At 44.6% G+C, this 19,646-nt stretch overlaps 1 protein-coding gene across 6 annotated transcripts in view; it reads right to left on the bottom strand.

The window, feature by feature from the left end:
- The window catches only part of ARHGAP25 (Rho GTPase activating protein 25), an 89,738-nt gene that overhangs the window by 21,501 nt on the left and 48,591 nt on the right, over positions 1-19,646 (bottom strand). For 2 of the 6 annotated variants that reach the window (XM_042981606.1, XM_007083387.3), the window contains 2 exons: positions 16,522-16,609; positions 11,190-11,306 (listed from right to left, as the gene is read on the bottom strand). In XM_042981606.1, coding sequence (XP_042837540.1) covers positions 11,190-11,306; positions 16,522-16,609 — 205 coding nt within the window. Of the gene's footprint in view, positions 1-4,690; positions 4,990-5,011; positions 5,024-5,177; positions 10,917-11,189; positions 11,307-16,521; positions 16,610-19,646 lie in introns of those variants that run through there. The other 4 variants (XM_042981608.1, XM_042981609.1, XM_007083388.3 and 1 more) reach the window with 4 other exon arrangements.

Genomic DNA, 19,646 nt, shown 5'->3' with positions numbered 1-19,646 from the left:
CCCAGTCTGTGCATGTCTCCTTCCTTGTCTGCTGGAATTCCATTTGTCTTCCTTGGCCTGGCTCAAATACCATCATGTCTGCCAAGCTCTCCTTGACCCCAGCCTGAGAGATTCTGTCCCTACTTTGTGCACCTGTATTCTTTCTCAAATACCCCAATCCCTTTCGACACCATACTGTAATTATCTATAGGTACCCACACCCTCTGCAAGACTAGGCTCCCCAGAGCTGGAAATATGGGGGTGCTCTCTATTCAACCCCAGTGTTCAGCACAGGGCCTGGCACAAGGTAGGTAGCACATTTTGCTGAATTACTTAAAGAATTATTTCATCTTTAAGCAAGTGCTTTCCATGATTAATGATAAGTTTGGCATTTCTTTAGAGTAAGCTCTGGTAGAGACCTCCTCAGTGGGAGAATTCAGCTTCACACTAACATTTCTTGAGTGCCAGCAGCAGCTCATGTGGAATAGGTAATACAGACAAGAGAACATAGGATATGGTTCTTGCTTTCAATTAAGTTACACTCGAGCTATGAAAATGAAATGACCACATGCAAAATAATGAGAAACAATTAGACAATGGCAGTAACAATGTAGAATTTGGTTCCTATATGTCTGTGAAAGGAGCTGGATAGACACTTGGAAGGAAAAGTTTGAAACAATCTGACTTAAAACATAGGCCACAAGGCATTTGTAAAATTCCCTTGAGGAGCATCTCAAGGGGGGAGGCAGATGTGTTTCTGAGCAGTTGAAGACTTAGGCTCAAGGGGCCCCTTGTACCCTGACAGGGAGAGATATTCCAACACAATGTGGGGATTTGCATGGAGATGTCAGAGCAGTCAGATGGGAGCCCCATTCCTGAGGTCCCAAGGCAAATGCTCCATTTTGCAGGTGACCTGGAATCCTCTCGGTAGCAAGTCCTGTAACTTTTCTCCCCATCCCAGCCTCTCAGCCTTGTCCTGTGCTCCTCCTTCATCCCTCCCAGGCCCCACAGTCAGTCATTGTAATACCACTCTCACCAGTAAACCCACTTCCCAATCCCCCCTTTCTCCTCCATCATCTCTGCTCTGTGGACTCCTAGTACCCCCTCCACACCTTCACCAGGTCACCAAGAGCCCCAAGGGAACACAGCATTCCATATCACGGAGGCTTTTATTCCCAATCAGAAGACCTTGGTTCCAAATCTCCCCCACTCCTCTTGCTCTCACCACCCACTCCTTTTCCCTCTGTGTCTCAGCAGGTGACCTGGTCTCCTCTTTTCCTTCTCTCCTCAAGTGGAGGAAATCATCAATGAACTCTCTTATCCCCAATCCCTGCCCTTCCTGTCCCTCCTCCTCTGTCTGTTTTCTCTCAAAGGAAGAAAAGGACCCTGTGCTTTCATCTAAAATGATGCTTTTTTGACCTGTGGGTTCCATCCCTTTGCAGCTCTTCTAGGACTTCACTCCCTCTCTTTTGTATCTTAAATATTTCTCTTTTTAGTTGAAAGAGCCCAGGTGAGTCTAAGTCTGCCAATTTATCAAACAATAACCTCCTACCCTAGCTCTCAAACAACCACTATTTGCCTTCCTTCTCTTCATCAGGACACTCCTAAGAACATGTCTACTTCCATGCTCACAGGCTCTACTTCTTTGCTTATCAAACTCTCCACCTCTCAACCCATCCAGTCTAGTTTCACCAGTTTGCATCTTTCCACCCAATCCACTCGATAAAATTTCCAACGCCTTTCTAATCGCCAGACATGGCCTATGCTCATTCCACACCCCACTGGTCTTCCCTGAAGACTCATGATGGTATTGATTCTCCTTTCTCCTCATGAATTTCTCCCGACATGATGACAAAATCATCGTTCTCATTCTATTCCCATTTGCCTCCTGGTTCCTCTGCAATCTCCTTTCCTGTGCTCCTTCCTCCACCTGCTCCTTTCCTGTGTCACTTCCTGACATTCCAGCTTAGCTGTCCCCTCCCTCTAGACATTCTTTTTGAGGAAGGTCATATGATTCCATACATTTGGATATCACCTACAAATTGGTAACTTGTAAATCCACATGTCTGGGCCAGACCTACCTATCTTCTATCTATCTATCTATCTATCTATCATCTATCTATCTATCCTTCCTCATTCAACATCTAATGGCAGTTCTCCCAGTGTCTTCTCCAGTCTCACTCTTGTCCCACCCCCAACACTCCCAAATTACTGCTTCTCCTGGAGCCTTCTTCCCAGACAATAGCATTCAGTCAGTCAAGCACTCAAGCATCAGGCACTTTCCTAGTCATGGATAATACAAAACCATTAACACAAGGTACCTGCACTTGACAAACCCCATCAGCAAAAGTGTGAGTGTCGGGATTATCTGCAATATCCTCTTTTTCCCTCCAAACAGATTAGCACTTTCTTTTCTTTTTTTATGTTTTATTTATTTTTGAGAAAGAGAGCATGAGCAGGGGAGGGGTAAAGAGAGAGGGGGACAGAGGATCCAAAGCGGGCTCTGGACTGACAGCAGTGAGCCCTTTGCAGGGCTCGAACTCACGAACTGTGAGATCATGACCTGAGCCAAAGTCTCAAAAGACTGAGACACCCAGGTGCCCCAGATCAGCACTTTCTAAATTAAACCATCTCTTCTCTGTCCTCGCTGCTACTGTCAAAATTATTGTGATGGTTGCTTTTGCAAGTCTGTTTCTTGCAAATTCCTTCCACTGGAATTCACAAAATCATTCGGCAAATACAGACTGAGTACCTGCCTCTTGGGTAACTGGAGATTATTATAGAAGGAATGAAGAAAGGTCTTTGCTTTTGCAAACTCTGGAGCTAATACCCTTCCTTCTCCTCACCTTGAAACCTGATCTTCCTGCAGCAGAATTTCCAACTGTCTTCTCCTCAGAGGGAACCGATCCCTCTCTCTTCTGTGCACACAGAGCTACTTCTCATGTAGCTTAGTTTTAAACATGTCTCTCTTCCACTGGACTATGAGCTCCTCAAAGGCAGACAGCCTGTCTGGTTCACCATCTATTTTTATGTCCTGGCACAGAGCCTGGCACATGATGGGCCAGTCCTCGAAGAGCTGTCATCGGCTGTCTGCCATTCCTCTTGTCCTCCGCCCCTTCTCTCCTGAAAGTACTCTGATCAGCACTTCTCCAAACTTGTTCTGGTCAAGGAGATCAGTGGCCTTTATGTTTTTAAAATCTAGGACTCAAATTCTCAGTCTTCCTCAGAACTGCTCTATCAGCACCATGTGACACAGAAAATCACCCCTTATTGAGACACTTTTCACATGGCTTTTGGCACTCCCACTTGGTTCTCAATTTGTCTCATGGGCCATGCTTCCTCAGTCTCCTCAGATGATTCTTCCTTTTCTCCCTGACCTCTAAACATTGGAGTGTCCCAGAACTTCCTTCCCCCATTCTCACGTGCTCTTTAGCACACCCACTGCTTTCATGTTACCCATACAATGAAGACACCAAACTGCATACCTCCAGCCTGGAAATTAGTCAGAGCTATTCCCTCCAACAAGAAATGGGCGCTATGGGCTGCAGAGACAGCAGGACCAACAGGAGAGAAAGAGCATCCTGATTTTCTTTAGTTTGTCTCAATCAGGCTTTGTCAATCTCCATCTCAGATCACATATGAGGAGTTTGGAGTACCTCCCTGGAACTCCAAAGACCCAATCCTGAGTTGCACGTACCTCTGACTTCTCAGTCCTGATCACCCCTTCTGATCCTGGGTGGACATGAAAAGGCTTAGACCCCAAGGGAACTAGGGAAGGAGGAAGACAGCAGACAGTGGTGTGGGAGGTCTTTGGAGACCATTCTCCACCCCAGGCTCCCCCATCATCGGCGCCATGCCTCCCAGGCTGCACCCACTCCTTCAGGGAACTGGTGCCCCTGCTCTTCCTGCCCTTGGCCAGCAAGTCATTTACTCAGAACACCTCCTCACTCTGGACCAGTCACTATTAATAGAGGCATTGCCACCTTCATAGGTACAAATCTTAATTGATTAATTATAATATATAATGTAATAATTATTAATACATTTGATTAATTACACTAATTTTATGTGCCCTAAAAGTTTTCATGTGTGCTCTTGTTTAGTCCTCAGAAGAGCCCTACAAAATAGATATTATTGTTCCATTTTGCAGACTGATAAATTGAGACTTAGGTTAGGAATTTGTCCACTGTCATATTTGCCTTGTGATTCTAAATTCAACACTTTAATTTCTCTTGTTTAAAGCCAGTGGAATACAACTGTTTAGGTGAAGCTTCAGACATCACTACGTCTCAAGGGGAAGAAGAAAGGCATAGGGGGCTGCCTAATCTCTGCTCATGGGCATCCTCCACCCTTTACTTCTAAGCCCCCTCCTCAGATTTGCTAGGCAGCCCCAGGACACTGAACTGCTTTAGGGAAGTGAAAGTGGAAGGATTAGCTGTCACCTCCTTTCTAACCTCATCCTCCCTTTCTGATCACACAGATGCTCCTAGTTTCAGGACAAGAGCTCCTCCCCCTACCCTGCCTCTGGTCCAGCCCAGGTGCCCAGAAGGGCCCGCCCCACCCCTGCCCCCCTTTCCCACTGGCCCGGAACTGATACCTGCCTCCCAGGGGCTCAGTTCCAGGACCATCCCCATCTCTGCAGGAGAGGGAAGGGGAGCTGGGCAAGTTTCTTTTGGTGGAAAAATTGAATCACAAAATAGGGACGAAATACCTTTCTTTCGGTGCTTGGGTGTTTTCTTCCTGAAATTCCAGCAAAAGAGCAGGGCCAGGGCAGAAAAGCCACAGCCCGAGTCCCACCGCGGCATCCTAAGAATATGAGGCATGGTGGGGGCCAAGGAATCACAGTCTCTGCAGAGCCAGCCTCACGCCTTCCCTCCTCTCCAACCTGGAAGAACCATCTTCTCTCGCTTCCAGATCAGCACATGCTTGTAAATACTGCTCAGGTTCTGACTCCAGGAAATCATGGGATCTGTCGGCACCTGCCCCTGGCCCTCCCTTCCTCCTTCCCACACCACTTCCCCTCCCCACTCACCTTTACACACATGAGTCTTGGCTTTTAAAGAGTGAACATAAAGCTGTCAGGGCCCGCAATAAAAATAAGTGCCTCCTTTTACTTAGCAGCTAATTGTCAACTGCCATTCAAGGGACACCGTGTAGGTGGGTTAAAAAAAAAAAAAATCCCCCACACAAGCCCTTACCAGCATTGCTCCATATATCAAAGTGTCTGGCAGGAACACAGGATTTCACTTAGTGTTGATGAAGCCAGCCCACTCTTCTCTGAGTGCATGTGCTTTCAGAGTTGCATGTGCTCAGTCAAGCCTTCAGAAAGAATGATCTTGGAGGTGGGTTGTTGGGCAAACTGAGATGATTGCCCCCCTCTCGTTGAGGAGATTTTAGCAAATAGTGCAGCAACCCTGCCAGACATACCCAGGAGACTTGAAATGGACTCTTAGCATCATGAAGGGACAGGCGGGGGCAGGGAAGGGTTGCCAGGAGGAGTAATGCCAGGATGCTGCCAGCCAAATGTTCATCCCTCCATTCACCCATAGGCTGGGAACAAAGGACTTGACTGACACCACATTCACCTTCCATGTCAAATTCACTCCCATGTCATGGCAATGTCACCTCTGAAACATTGTACAAACCTGCTCACTTCTCTCCATCTTCACCACCACCACCCTCCTCTAAGCCACCTTAGGATGAAGACCAACATCGTTAGCAAGCTATATTCACTGTTTTCACCTTCCTCTTACTCTAGAGTCTGTTCTCCTTTCTGTCACAGGACCTTGGTATATGCGATTCCTCTGACTGAGGAATATATTGTTCCTCTTTCCCCTCCTCTGTCTACTTAGCCTCCACTGACCCTTCAGATTTAAGCTTAATCATCACTAGTTCAGGGAAGCTTCCCTGAACTTCTTGACAAAGACATTTTCCCCCCACTGTGCATTATATGTTCTTCCTTCATGGTACTTTTCACAGTTGTAACATTATGGTTTGGGGGTTGATTCATTTCTGTGTCTTCTATTAGACTGTGAGCTCCTCGAGAGAGGGGACTTAGTCTTTTTCTCACTGTTGTACCCCCAGGGCTAGCACAGTGCTTGGCACAAGACACATGCTCAATAAATATTTGTTGAGTAAATGGATAAATAAATAACTGGCTTGTGTCTTGTGTTAGGATCTGGGGAGAGGGGGATTACCAAAAATAAGTAAAAATCATCCTTGGTAACTACCAGTTTAGCTCTAGCTGAAAGAAAAAGAATCAGAATACCTGGAAAAACAATGAATCACAGAGATACCACACTCCCACAGGCTAAACCCTGCTGTAGATTGTGAAATCATGCTCTGAAGGATGCAGACAACTTAAGAAATGAGAAGAAGGAAAGGAACCCACGGCATGTAAAAGCACAATGTTTATATACTCTATGCTTAGTGTTGGCAAACACACAAAGATGCTTAAAACATGGGACTTGCCCCAGGTCTTACAACCGGGTTGGTCAGAGAATAGCTAGGCACAATTCAGTGCAGTGCTTATATACCTAGCAGTAGCCTGAGAAAAAGACGGAGAGGCCAGCCTCCAGAGCAAGAGAGCAAAGCAGGTTCCCACTAAACAGCAGTTTGCAATGTGGCCTGCCTGCTCCCTGGGAGTGGGACAGACACCTGGTTTCAGTGTGGGGGATCCTGGAAGGACAGAGCCCTCCTACTCAGGGAGGAGGTGGTTTATAGAAAAGGGGGAAGCTGTGAGCCAGGGGACAAGTCACTAGAAGTCCAGATGTGATCACCTCTCTTCCCTTTCTTCTACTTAAATCAGGAAAACTTGGAATTACATCCAGAACTTATGGGAAAAAATTAATCTAACTTTTCCAGTCAGGTCCTTTGGAAAGAATAGTGGGGGGAAAAAGAGATAAACTGGCTGGCTACGAAGGAAAAGGCTGGAAAAGCAAGGTACACCAAGGTGGTGCTTTCCATGGTGATTTATAATAAGAAATGTATTTTTGGTCTTTCACCCATTTCCTGGCACAGAACTCCTAACTAAAACTCTTGGAATTTCCTGTGATGAGAGAGATAAAGGTATCTTTTATTACATTAATGAGGTGAGTTTTGAAAAGCACCTAAGATAAGGGACTAATTGACTAGTGGAACCAACTTAGTGATTCCTAGCTTAGAACATTCAGTCCCACCCCCTGATCTCCAGGGAGGGGTGAGGTGCTGGAGATTGAGTTCAATCACTAATGGCCCATGATTTAATCAATCATACAGATGCAGTAAAGCCTCCATAAAAACCCAAAAGGATGGGGTTTGGACAATTTCTGGGTTGATGCTATGTGGAGATTTGGAGAAGAGTGGTACTCCTGCAGACGGCCTTCACTGCACATCTCCATGTGGCTGTTCTGAGTTATATCCTTTTATCATAAACTGATGCCCTAATAAGTAAACTGGTTTCCTCAATTCTGTGAGCCCCTCTAGCAAATTAATTGACCCCAAAGAGGGGATCATTGGAACCTCCAATCTACAGCTTTGGGTCAGAAGTACAAGTGACCATCTGGACTTGAATTTGGCACCTGAAATGCGTGGAAGGGGACACGTCCTGCAGGACTGAGCCCTTAGGATGTGGAATCTGATGTTATCTCTAGGTAGATAGCGTCAGAGTTTAGTTAAATTGTAGGACATCCAGCTGGTGTCCAAGAATTTCTGGGACGTGTGGAGAAATACACTAGAATTGGTCACAGAATGGGACAAAGTGAGAGGAATGTTCAGAGCCAGCTATGAGACAGGAGGAGCCAAGGGGGAAAAGTTGGATGTGCCGTGGGAACTATGTGGGCCATTTCTCTTGTCAAGGGAGAAAGGGAGCCAGAAAGAGACTGAGGCAAAAAGGGTCTTAGCTCTGCAAAATTGTTACTAGAGTGACTTCTAGAACAGTTTGGACCCATTATCCAGGTCATACAAATGGACTACAGGCATCTGCAGTCGATGCAGTTGAACACAAAATTATTCTGTCTGAACATTTTTCCAGGGAGAGTTTCTATAACTTTTATCAGATTCTCTAAGGGGTCTACAAACCATGAAGAGTTTCACCAAAGCTCACCATTACCACACTCGGAGGAGATCATTCTAGAGGCAGCAACCCATTGACCAAATAATTTCCCACATGGTCATTTAGCAAAGAAGAGAGCCAATGGGAGTAGAACATAGTACCAGCATGGGAAGAGAAGGCCGTTCCTTCGCATCTACTGTGCCAGGCACTGTTTAGATTCTGGGATACCGCACTGAATGAACCAGAGAAAAAAATTCCTACAAAGTAGATTGAAGATTTCCTCCTAGCCAGGGGAGGCCAACTATGAACAAATGAGTGAAATATTTAGCATGTTATAAGAGGGTAGTACTAAGGAGAAAAATTAAGCAGGAAAGAGAGATAGTAAGGGCTGGGGGTAGGGCAAGGAAGGGGTTCGATGTCAAATGGGATGATTGGGGGAAGGTTCACTGAGGTAATGTTTGAGCAAAGACTTGTAAAAAGCAAGGTACCAAACCACACAGCTACTTAGGGAAAGAGGATTCCAGACAGAGCAAACCGCAATGTGCCTGAAGCAGGAACATGCCTAGGGTATTTGGGGAAGAGCAAAAGAAGTTGGGGAACCATTGCTGTTATTCAGACGAGACAGAATGGTACGTCAACCAGGATGGTGGTAGTGGAGATGGTAAGAAGGGAGCAGGTTCTGGGTGGGGAAAGCCATAGAAAGCTTCAGGAAGGGCTGGAAAGAGGCAGCAGCAACACATCTCAGTGACTTCCCAATATTTCAGGGGGCATGCCCTGCAGACCTAGTGGACCGCAGATCAGAGGCACTTTACAAGCGGGACCAGCCTGTGATAAGAGCTGCCTACAGAGGTAGGAGACTCAGCCCCGCTCCTCGGCAGCTGGGCTCCTTGGACTAATCATCTATTTTCTCAGGACACTGGTTTCCTGACTTACAAACAGGAAGAGCAAATGTCTGGCTTGCCTCGTGGCCTCAGTCTTAAAATGCCTTCTCATCCTGAGATCTAGCATTCAGATTCCATGAGAGGCTTCAGAAACATCCGAAATGCCACGTCAGAGACAAATCCTGTTCTCTGAATAAGTAAATACGCTGTGCTCTTATTTCTCGTCCCTTGGACTTTCCCCTGACTGCAGGATTTATGCTTGACTTGCTTCTCAAGTGGTGGCCTTTTGAGGTGGGGTAAGGAAGAAATCCCCATGTAGATTAGGACTCAGTACAGCAGCTCATCATGGTAAGGCTGAGCCCAGCACCATATAAGGCACAGAGATTGCTATAGTACAGAGACAGCATTTTGACTCAGAATAAGTGCATAATTAGGCAATGTCCACTACCCTTGTCAATGTAGGCTGCCTAAAGCACTGGACTGAAGAAAGCAGGAAACGTCGATGGGGCTCACAGTCTTACAATCTGGGGCAATAAGGAGGGTCACAGCTAAGATTATCCAGGCTGAATGGTATACAAGAGAGCTTTCATAAATGAAAACCTCATCTTGGACTGATTAGCACAGTAAAAAAACACCGTATTTGGGAACTGGGAAATGGTTACTGAAAGGAGGCTATTCTTTTTGTAATACGATGTGGCTGCTCACGATGGCTATGGCAAGCACTCTTGAGTTTGGGTGTCCTATCAGTAACTTCTCTCCCAGGCCCAGCAGGGCAGATCACCAGCTACAGGACCACCTCCCTGCCCCAGCTCCTGAGTCTTAAAGTGCTCTCCTGCCCCCAGCCATCCAGATGGATCCTCCTTCTCAGGAGTATGGAATGGGGTGGTGGAGGCTGAGCTCGGCCTCTGCTGTGCTCAAGAGAGAGATACAGGAAAGCTGGGGCTGGCACAGCTGGATTGGGCCAGGAGTAAGTTCCAGAACGCTGCTAAGGACGCAAAAACAGGCAGGCAGAGAAAAGCAGAATGCGAAGCTGATTGGCCCCAGAGAAACTGACAGGGTAAGTTCTGGGCTGATGGTTCAGTTCTTGGGCCCTAATCTCTTGAGCCCTCTTACCACTTCTCCCTTGGTTTCTTTGAGTAGCTACTGTACCTACCCAGTAAATCCTTCTTTGTTGCCGAACATCATTGGATGAAATTTCTATTTTTTGTAACCAAATAATCCCTGGAATGAGTTAATTAAGAGTATCTAACAACATGGGAAAACCCCTTTAGCTATAAAATAAAAGGTATTAAATTGTATATATTCCATGCTTGTCATTCTGAGGGAAAAACAGAAATGTATATATGAATACCAACTGGATAGAAAACGTAAAAATTCCTCTGCTGGCTGTAGGGGTGACTGTTTTCCCATTTTTTCAGATTTCCACAAAATTGTTACGGTGCTCATAATTTTTTTAAAGAAACCATTGGGCAATCCAATAAATATTTAATATTTGAGCTGTAAGAGCCCCCCCCCCCCGCCACTGCCATGATTTCCAGAATAACAGTCAGCACAGTCAATAAACAATTATATACAGTTATCCTGGAGCTGACACAAATAAGTGCATTCCTAAAAAGTTGAAGGAAAGTGGTCAGTGGAGATCACCCGTATCAGTTCTTCATATTTTTATAAAAGGAAAAAACACACAGTGGATTCACTTGTTTGTTAATTGCAGATTTTTTTTTTTCACAGCGGTTTTTCCTCTAGTGCAGACCCAACACCAGGTTTCCCAGAAAACTCAAACACCTGAGTTATGGAACCCAGAAAAGTGCTCACCCTGAATTCACCGAGAACCTGAGAGACCGGACGCATCTCCTGAACCTCTCCCAGTCTGAGCGCCCCTACTCTGGCCAGCCACTCAACTGTCCTGTGTTGATCATCTCCTCTTAGCTTTCAGCATAGCTCTTGCCATCCATCCTCTGTGGCCCCACAAGGCCATAACCAGGCAGAATCATGGTGCCTCGGAATGTTGGTGCTGCTGGGGACTGGGGTCAACTGGTCCAACCCATCCATTTTACAAATGACAACACTGCAGCCCAGAGAGGAGAAAAGGCTGCTTCAGGGCATCACACACATTTGCCGATGAGGTACAAAGGGCTGCAGTCTGTCCAGCTAATCTAGAGTTGGCTCTCTGAGGTCACAGAGGGTGGGAAGCTAGATGCTTGGCAATGAGTGTGGCCTCAGAGTTGTCCTCTGGTGGTCTCCCCATCTTTGAGATGTCACAGACACCTGCCCAGGCAAGCCTGCAGGGTCCTTACCTCCAGAGGGTGTGCCAGCGACTCTCTTAAGGAATTTAACCCACTCCTCCATCTCCGCCTGAGAGCTGGCCATGAGGACATAGGAGTCCTGTCCAGTGCGACTCTGGTCCCATGAGGCTGGAGGAAGAAGTAACACTAATGAAGGTCTTCAAGTGGTAAGAGGCCAGGACAAGGAAAGTGAAGGGAAGCCAAACTTCAGCTGCTTCCTTGGTTCAATTAAACAACCAGTCAAACAACACAAAGCATTGTCTACTTATCCTCAAGGGAACTGAAGAGCTATGCACCTGAAACTCTAATTCTATAGATAAACTATTGAGCACCAGTGGTTTGCAACTGGGATGCCTTGGGCTGAGATCTGCTCCTATGGATGACAGAAGCGATTTCCTCCCAGAAAGGAAGAGGAAGTTCAAGGGGCAATGTCAGTTAGAGGAGACAGGCTCAGCCTGTATGAGATGGACTTTAGTCCTTCACACCATCACAGACATTTTCCTAAGCTACTCATAAGCTCAGCTGTTGTGATGGGGAGGGTAACAGCAACTCAGAAAGGAGAGACAATGAGCACATGTGTGTCTTCCTCACAAAATCAGTGCTTCCTATCCAGAATTTCTACTCTCCTGCCTACACAAGGCATTGCACATGGTAGATTCTCCATAGATAGTTGATGGACAAATGAATTTTATTAAGACTTTCCTTACAATTTTCAATTTAAACCCATGATTATTCACAGACATATGTAATGTTTCCTGGGTTCTTGTTACCAAATGCATAAAAGGGTGGTGGAATTGACAAGGGGGTGGAGCAAGGAGAGACTACCAAGAGAAAGAAAGGGAAAGTGACAAAAAGAAAAATTGGGACAGAGAGGGAGAAGTGAGGGGGCAGAAAAGCCTCAAACATAGGTCTTGGGAAGGATAAGAACATAACAGCAGCCTCTTTCAATTACAGGATACTATTAAATTTCAAAGTGTCTGTGTAAACATCAACCCATTCTTCTCACAATGTCAGGGCATTTCTCTCAAAAAAAAAAAAAAAAGCCTGTCCTGGCACCCCAGTTGTGCCCAAACCTGTATATTCTTGCAGGGCAACAAAAGACTTTCAAGTTCCCTTTGGTTTCCTTACAAAGCCTGTCTTAATATCACTGAGCTCCACCTTCTTTTATGCTTTGGGACAACCTGATTCTGAATCCATCTTATCATTGGGTCATCAGCTCTTTTGGCCAGAACAGTCAGTCCATGAGGCCCTGACTATTCCTGTGAGCTAGGTGTTTCCAGAAGTAAAATGAGAAGTAAAAAGTGTTCAGAGCAAAAGTAAAGAATCCAGTAAGAATCACAATATCCCTTTGAAATAGAATGGGCTCTAGTATCATTTCAACTCTACAGATAATGGAACTCAAGTCCAGAGATGCAAAGAGACCTGCCCATTGGAACCCAGTAAGTTACCACCAAACTCAAGTCAAGGCCCCTGGTCTTTCTCCCAATAATTGCCACTAGCCCTTACTGCTTTCAATTTGACCTTGGCCAAAATTTATCTGGTACTCTTCTCCACCATAATACCTATTCTCCACTCTATTGTGTTATCAAAAACATGCCTTTTCAGTTTACCTTGATTCCTGGGAGATCTTTTAGTTTTGTCATTAGTTTTGTCTCTACTTCATTGAGATACATCCAGCTCTCAGGATGCTCCTGAATGGCCAGGGCTTACATGGACTGACCTTTCTGGTCAAAAAAGCCGATGACCTGATAACAGGATGGATTCTGATCCCAAAGGGTGAAAAAAGGTGAAGCTCCATGATATTAGATAGGCTCAAGAGATCAAAACCAAAGAGAATTCAAAAATCTCGTGTTGCCCTACAGAACAATTAATGTTGGGCACATTGGAGTGCCTGCTCTGTTCAAAATGATAAGTGAACCACAACCATCCCCACCTCAATCAGAATTTTTTCTTTTTCTTTCCTTTAATTTTTTCCATTGTGCTATTCCATCATAAAAACTATTCCATTTACTCATTTATTTGGTTTGTTGTCAGTCTTCCCCATCAGACTGTAATCTGCATGTAGGCTGTTTTCTTCTCTTCTGGATTCACAATTCCTACAATAGTGCCTGGTTCATAGCAGGTACTCAATACACTTGTTGTAACAACCCACAAGGCAGTATAAGAATTAAATGCAACAGAAGGAATAACTCTCTCTATCCCTGATGACTTCCTTTGGGTGGAAGGAGAACAGTTTATTCTGCTAGAGGTAAGTAGGGAGAGGGAAGCTTGTCCTAAGTTTTTGCCTTCCCCAAACAAAAAAACCATAGCATGAATACAGTGAAAGTCTTCTCCATGGCCTTTGTGCAACTAACACTGGTGATCACAGAGAGAGGGCCCTGAGTAGGAAGGCCATTTCCTATGCCAGCACTGGCCCCTGAAATCATCCTGCATAAGAGCAGGACAAAAAGAAGAACTAAACATTCTCTTCATCATAATACAAAAGGTGCCTCACTTTAAGTTGGGTGAAGACTTGAGAATCATGGCTCCTTCTGGAAAATGGTTCCCTACCTTATTATTGCCTTAGAATTGTTTGTTTTGATGAGATGTGTGTACGTGCAGATGCATGTATATCAGGAGACCACAGCAAGTGTAATTGATAATGAAAAGCTAGATCTTCCCACCCTAGCACAGCAATCTTCAAGGGTTTTGGGCTTTTGGTGCAAAGCCCACCACGAATTTGCAGCCAGAGCTCTTGGTAGGGCTACCCTTGACAGAAAATTCAGGCTCTGGGACACATGTTACCATGGATGGTTGCATCCCACGCATTGTTCTGGGAAAGGGGCCCTAGGACTAGAAGAAACTAGTGGGAAAAGAAGCGGGGTTTCTCAGAGAGGAGAGATTGAAAAAAAAAATAAACTCTTCCTTTGAGGAGGAAGAGAGATGGGAAGACCTTCAGATAAAAAAAAAGCAAAAGAGAAGGGTGCCTGGGTGGCTCAGTCGGTTAGGCATCCGACTTCAGCTCAGGTCATGATCTCACAGTTTGTGGGTTCGAGCCCTGTGTCAGTCTCTGTGCTGACAGCTCAGAGCCTGGAGCCTGCTTCGGGTTCTGTGTCTCCCTCTCTCTCTGCCCCTCCCCCACTCTCACTTTGTTTCACTCTGTCTCTCAAAAACAAATGTAATAAAAAAAATTTTTTAAAAAGCAAAAGAAAAGTGGTTTATATATACAATGGAATACTACTTGGCAATGAGAAAGAATGAAATCCTGCCATTTGCAACAATGTGGATGGAACTGGAGGGTCTTATGCTAAGTGAAATAAGTCAATCAGAGGAAGACAGATATCATATGTTTTCACTCATATGTTTTAGAACTTGAGAAACTTACACAGGACCATGGGGGAAGGGAAGGGGAAAAAATCGTTTCAAACAGTGAGGCAGGCAAACCATAAGAGACTCTTGAATGAGAAGAACAAACTGAAGATTGATGGGATGGGGGGGCAGTGGAGGGGGGAAATGAGTGATGGGCGTTGAGGAGACCACTTGTTGGGATGAGCACTGGGTGTTGTATGTAAGCGATGAATTACAGGAATCTACTCCCAAAACCAAGAGCACACTGTATACACTGTATGTTAGCTAACTTGACAATAAATAAATAAATACATACATACAATACAATACAATACAATACAATGCAATGCAATAAAAAAGCAAAGGAGTGCCCATTGGGAAGGAGGCCAACTAGGAAGAGCTGAACTTAAAAAAAATTGTTTTTCTTTGTTTTCTATAGTAATAGCCAATTTTAGGATTGATTTCTACATTATAATTTCCTTTAGTTATCTCTCAAATAACAAACATTTATAAGGCACTATTAGTCACTATACTCAGTGTGCCAAATATACTTTTCATCAGCCCTCACTGTCATCATCATTGTCCCCATTTCACAGATACAGAAACAGAGGCAGGAAGAAATTAAATAACTTGATCACAGTTACACAAATAGAAAGTGGCAGGGCCAGGATTTGGAGCTGGGTGGCATGGCTACAGACCAGGCACTCTCAACTCATTGCTATGTTGGCTTCCTTGTCATTTCTTATGCACACGGCTGCCTTGTGTGAGTGGTAAGGAGGCAGTTAAGGGAAGGAGAGCCCACTCAGGGGACTCGTAGCCTCCCCTGCTGTGTCAGCCTGGCTGCATAGCCAGACCAGCAGTTCTGGAGTTCCCGGTGGGGCTGGGGCCGGCAAAGGAGCAAGAGACAGGGGGAAGCAGAAATATATTTGGTACACTTGGTATAGTGACTGATACAGAGTTAGTGCCATGTAAATGTTTGGTATTTGGGGGATAACTAGAGGAAATTATAATGTAGAAATCAATCCTAAAACTGGCTATTACTATAGACAACAAAGAAAAACAAGTTGTTTTTTTAAGTTCAGCTCTTCCCAGGTGGTCTCCTTTCCAAACTGCACTCCTTTGCTTTTTTATCTGACGGTTTATCCATCTCTCCTCCTCCTCAGAGGAAGAGTTGCATGCTAGGCTCACACAAACATGGATTCCCCTTGAGACAAAGACAGCCTCCCCTTGCCCCAGATGTATTTGAGGAAGGTAACTCTAGCCTGGGAAAAAGCACCCTCTAGTGCGCTGCTAACACGCACAATAGGTGAATTTCAGCACCTGACATGTATTAAGTGCTCAGTAATTTGGGGCTGTCATTTCTTATTAGGTCATGTTGAACCATATGTGACTACTGACTGTAGACCATTTTTGACCTACCAAAATGACAGTTTCACATCACTCAATTTATATTTTAACTATTTTTTTAAATCTCTGATTCTTTTTTTTTCCTAACGTTTATTTTTGAGACAGAAACAGAGACAGCGCGAGGAGGGGAGGGGGAGAGAGAGAGGGAGACACAGAATCCGAAGCAGGCTCCAGGTTCTGAGCTGACATCACAGAGACCGAGGCAGGGCTCGAACCCACAGACCATGAGATCATGACCTGAGCCAAACGGGCGCTTACCGACTGAGCCACCCAGGGGCCCCATATTTTAACTATTAATTTTAGTGTCTCACTCAGCTTCAAAACCGAGCTCCTTTCAGTGAGCGGGAATGATGTACTTTTCCGAGCAGTGTCCCAGGGCCTAGGGAACACCTGGCTGCAAGCGTGCACTGACGAAAGGCTTACAAGTATGTGCCCACTTAGTTTGCCTGCAGGCTAATGAACTAGTATAGGTTCATTAACTATATACAGAATAACTATGCATTCTTACTAGGTTGGTTGGTTAGCTAGTTGACAGACTCAGCCTTGACTTCTAGGATCCAGAAGTAAGATGGGAATATAATGTACCTGTATCCCCACTTTGGTTGCCTACCTGGAATGACTTCAAAGACAAACTTCCCCGCTTCTTCTGGGTTTGTGGCGATCTCCTTGATCGTACTTCCTGGTAAATACATGCAACCCTGAAAGAGCAAAAGTTAGCTCCTTAAGATAAGCAGCAATTTGGTCACCTATAAACTAAAATTAAGTTGAAGGACAGATAGGATAACGACGGGATAGGTGAGGGAGATAGGTGGAAAGAAACATGAAAAGCTAGCATCCCAGTTTTGAATGGGGCCCTTCTGCTATTCAGGTCTCTGTCAAGTTAAGTGACAGCTATCTGAGAGTAAGCTAGGTGCCTAGAGAGAAAAGAACAAATCTTGACAGAAGAATGAGGGGAAAGGGTGTCATCGCTGACACCTGTCTCCTCGTACTTTTCCAACCACCTGACTTCCTGGCCAAACCAGACATCTGATCTTTGTAAGCAGGGCAGAGACTAGTAGGCCTTGCAGAGATAGTATACAGAGGTAGTGTGGCATACCATTCTACCTGCCCGGCTGCCAGAGAGTCCACTGGGGGCTGAACCACAGGTAACCATTCAAGAAGATGGGGGTACTTAGTAGCAGCAAGAGCTGCTGAGCAGCACATCCCAAGTGTCTGCCCCTTTGTTAAGCACCTCGAATGTATTATTCATTTAGTCTTTGCAACAATCCTCCCAGCAAGGTATCGTTACGCACGTTTACAGGTGAGGAAACTGGGAATCAGAAAGGTTCTATGACATTTGCCCAGTGTCACAGAGCTAGTAAGTGACAAAATGGTAATTCATCTCAGAAGTGAGTTAAAGCTGAGGTGGTCGGGACCCATCAGCTCAACGGCCCCTGGAAGGGGGGAGGAGGATCATGGATCCATGGCAGAGATTGAGGGCGCGAAGGACATGTGGCCTCTTCTATGCGCATATGTTGTCAGAAACACAAGTCACTTCCAGCATGTGTTTGCTCTGTGCTCTACCACTTACAGGGCACGGTCACATGCGCTATCTCATTAGATTCCCACAACAGCTCCGTATCAGAAGCATGGCAAGACTTGTCACTTCTCTTTTGTAGATGAGGAAACCAATGCTTTGGAAGTCTAAGTGACTACACAAAGGGACACAGCTTATTTGTAGGGTTAGCTTGTCAGAATTTCTCACTGGCCATGATAGCAGCGTGTCTGATGCTAGCTGGGTAAACATACGTGTCTTTGGAACAGAGTGTAAAGGGACAGGATTGGCATCAAAGAATCTATTAAAATCAAAAACAAACAGAGATCAGCCTTGAAAATTCCATGAGCAAATAAAACCCATTTAGTCATACAAACAAGGTTCCATTTCACTGACTTTGCAAGACAAACTTGACCTGGATCATTTCTTGCTTATGCCTCTGGAAATCATAAGCAAAACTTGAGCTGTAATCACTGACCAATTCCCTATCATTTAAGGAAATTCTAACATTGTAAGTAATCACTGTGAAGAATAAACTGTCACTGCTTTCTCACTTAAAAAGCCGCTTTATAACAATATATCCCTGAGCTTCATTCCACGTTTTGGTTTCAGTACTTCCAGTTTGCAAACTGTCTTTCTGGTGTGTACACAGTAAACTTTTACTAATTACTACTTTGGTGATTTATTGGTTTTACTTCTGTTATTTCCAAACTTTTGACAGTCTTAACAAACTCTCAGATCAGCTCAGGAGCCTGAAAGAATAAATGTTTCTTGAGAGTCTAGAAATAAAAATGTCTAAGACTGAGTGAGAAAAAGAGTAGAAGAAAAAGAAGAAGAAAAAGAGGAGGAGGAGGAATAAGACAGAAGAGGAAGAGTAGAAGTGGAGGATGGGGTGGAGGAAGAGGGCGAAGGAGGAAAAGAAAAAGAAAAAAAATCTATAAAAGGGAATTCTGCATTTTTCTACACTTCTCTAATTTTATTACTTAAAAATAACTCCCACCTACATGATCATCATCATCTTTAAATAATATCAATGGCCTCAGAAAAAAAAATGACCCTGAGATTGTGCAGCTGGCCTACTTTGCATGAGTGATGGCATCAGAATAAAAAGTTGTATTATTTTTTTTAATTTTTTTTAATGTTTATTTATTTTTGAGAGAAAGAGAGAGAGAGACAGAGCATAAGCAGGGGAGGGGCAGAGAGAGAGGGAGACAGAATCTGAAGCAGGCTCCAGACTCCAAGCTGTCAGCCCAGAGCCCAGTGCGGGGCTCGAACACACAGACCACAACATCATGACCTGAGCTGAGGTCAGACACTTAACCAACTGAGCCACCCAGGCACCCCAAAAGCTGTATTATTTTTAAACAAGAAAGAGCACTGCCTGGCAGAAGAAAAGGAAAGTATAATTTCAGAGGTGTCTGCCTCTTCTAAATACCTCTCTACACTATTATTTGATATGCCCAAATCACCTTCATCCCAAAACAGTAAAAATAAAATACAAAATATATTAGTACCATTTATTGAGCAGTTACGAGGTGCCAGGCTCTGTGCTAAATGCCCTAAATACACTATCATGTTAAATCTTCATAAAAACTCTGTGAAGGGCAGACTGTTGTTTTCCCCAATGGAGAGATGAAGTAAGGGTCAGAGAGGTTACTGAGCTGATCCAAGATCACAAAGCGAGTTAATAGGAAAGTTGTGATTCAAATCCCAGTCAGTGGAATTTCAGAATGACAAGTAAGGCTTTACTTACAAGTCCCACTTACTTGCTAGAAGAAATAACCATCAGTTAAACTTATTCCCACCAAGACATAAATGAAAAACTGCAAGCCCTTCCTCATCTTTAAAAAAAAAATTTTTTTAGGGGCGCCTGGGTGGCTTGGTCGGTTAAGCGTCCGACGTCTGCTCAGGTCATGATCTCACGGTCCGTGAGTTCAAGCCCCACGTCGGGCTCTATGCTGACAGCTCGGAGCCTGGAGCCTGTTTCAGATTCTGTGTCTCCCTCTCTCTCTGCCCCTCCCCTGTTCATGCTCTGTCTCTCTCTGTCTCAAAAATAAATAAACGTTAAAAAAAAATTTTTTTTTAATAAAAAAAAATTTTAATGTTTATTATTTATTTTTGAGAGAGAGAGAGAGAGAGACAGAGTGCAAGCAGGGGAGGGTTAGAGAGAGTGACACACACACACAGAATCAAAGCAGGCT

This window comes from Panthera tigris, chromosome A3, assembly GCF_018350195.1.
Source record: "Panthera tigris isolate Pti1 chromosome A3, P.tigris_Pti1_mat1.1, whole genome shotgun sequence".
NCBI classification, from domain to species: domain Eukaryota; kingdom Metazoa; phylum Chordata; class Mammalia; order Carnivora; family Felidae; genus Panthera; species Panthera tigris.
Note: the sequence above shows the minus strand (reverse complement) of the source record. Positions and strands in the feature narration are given on the sequence as shown.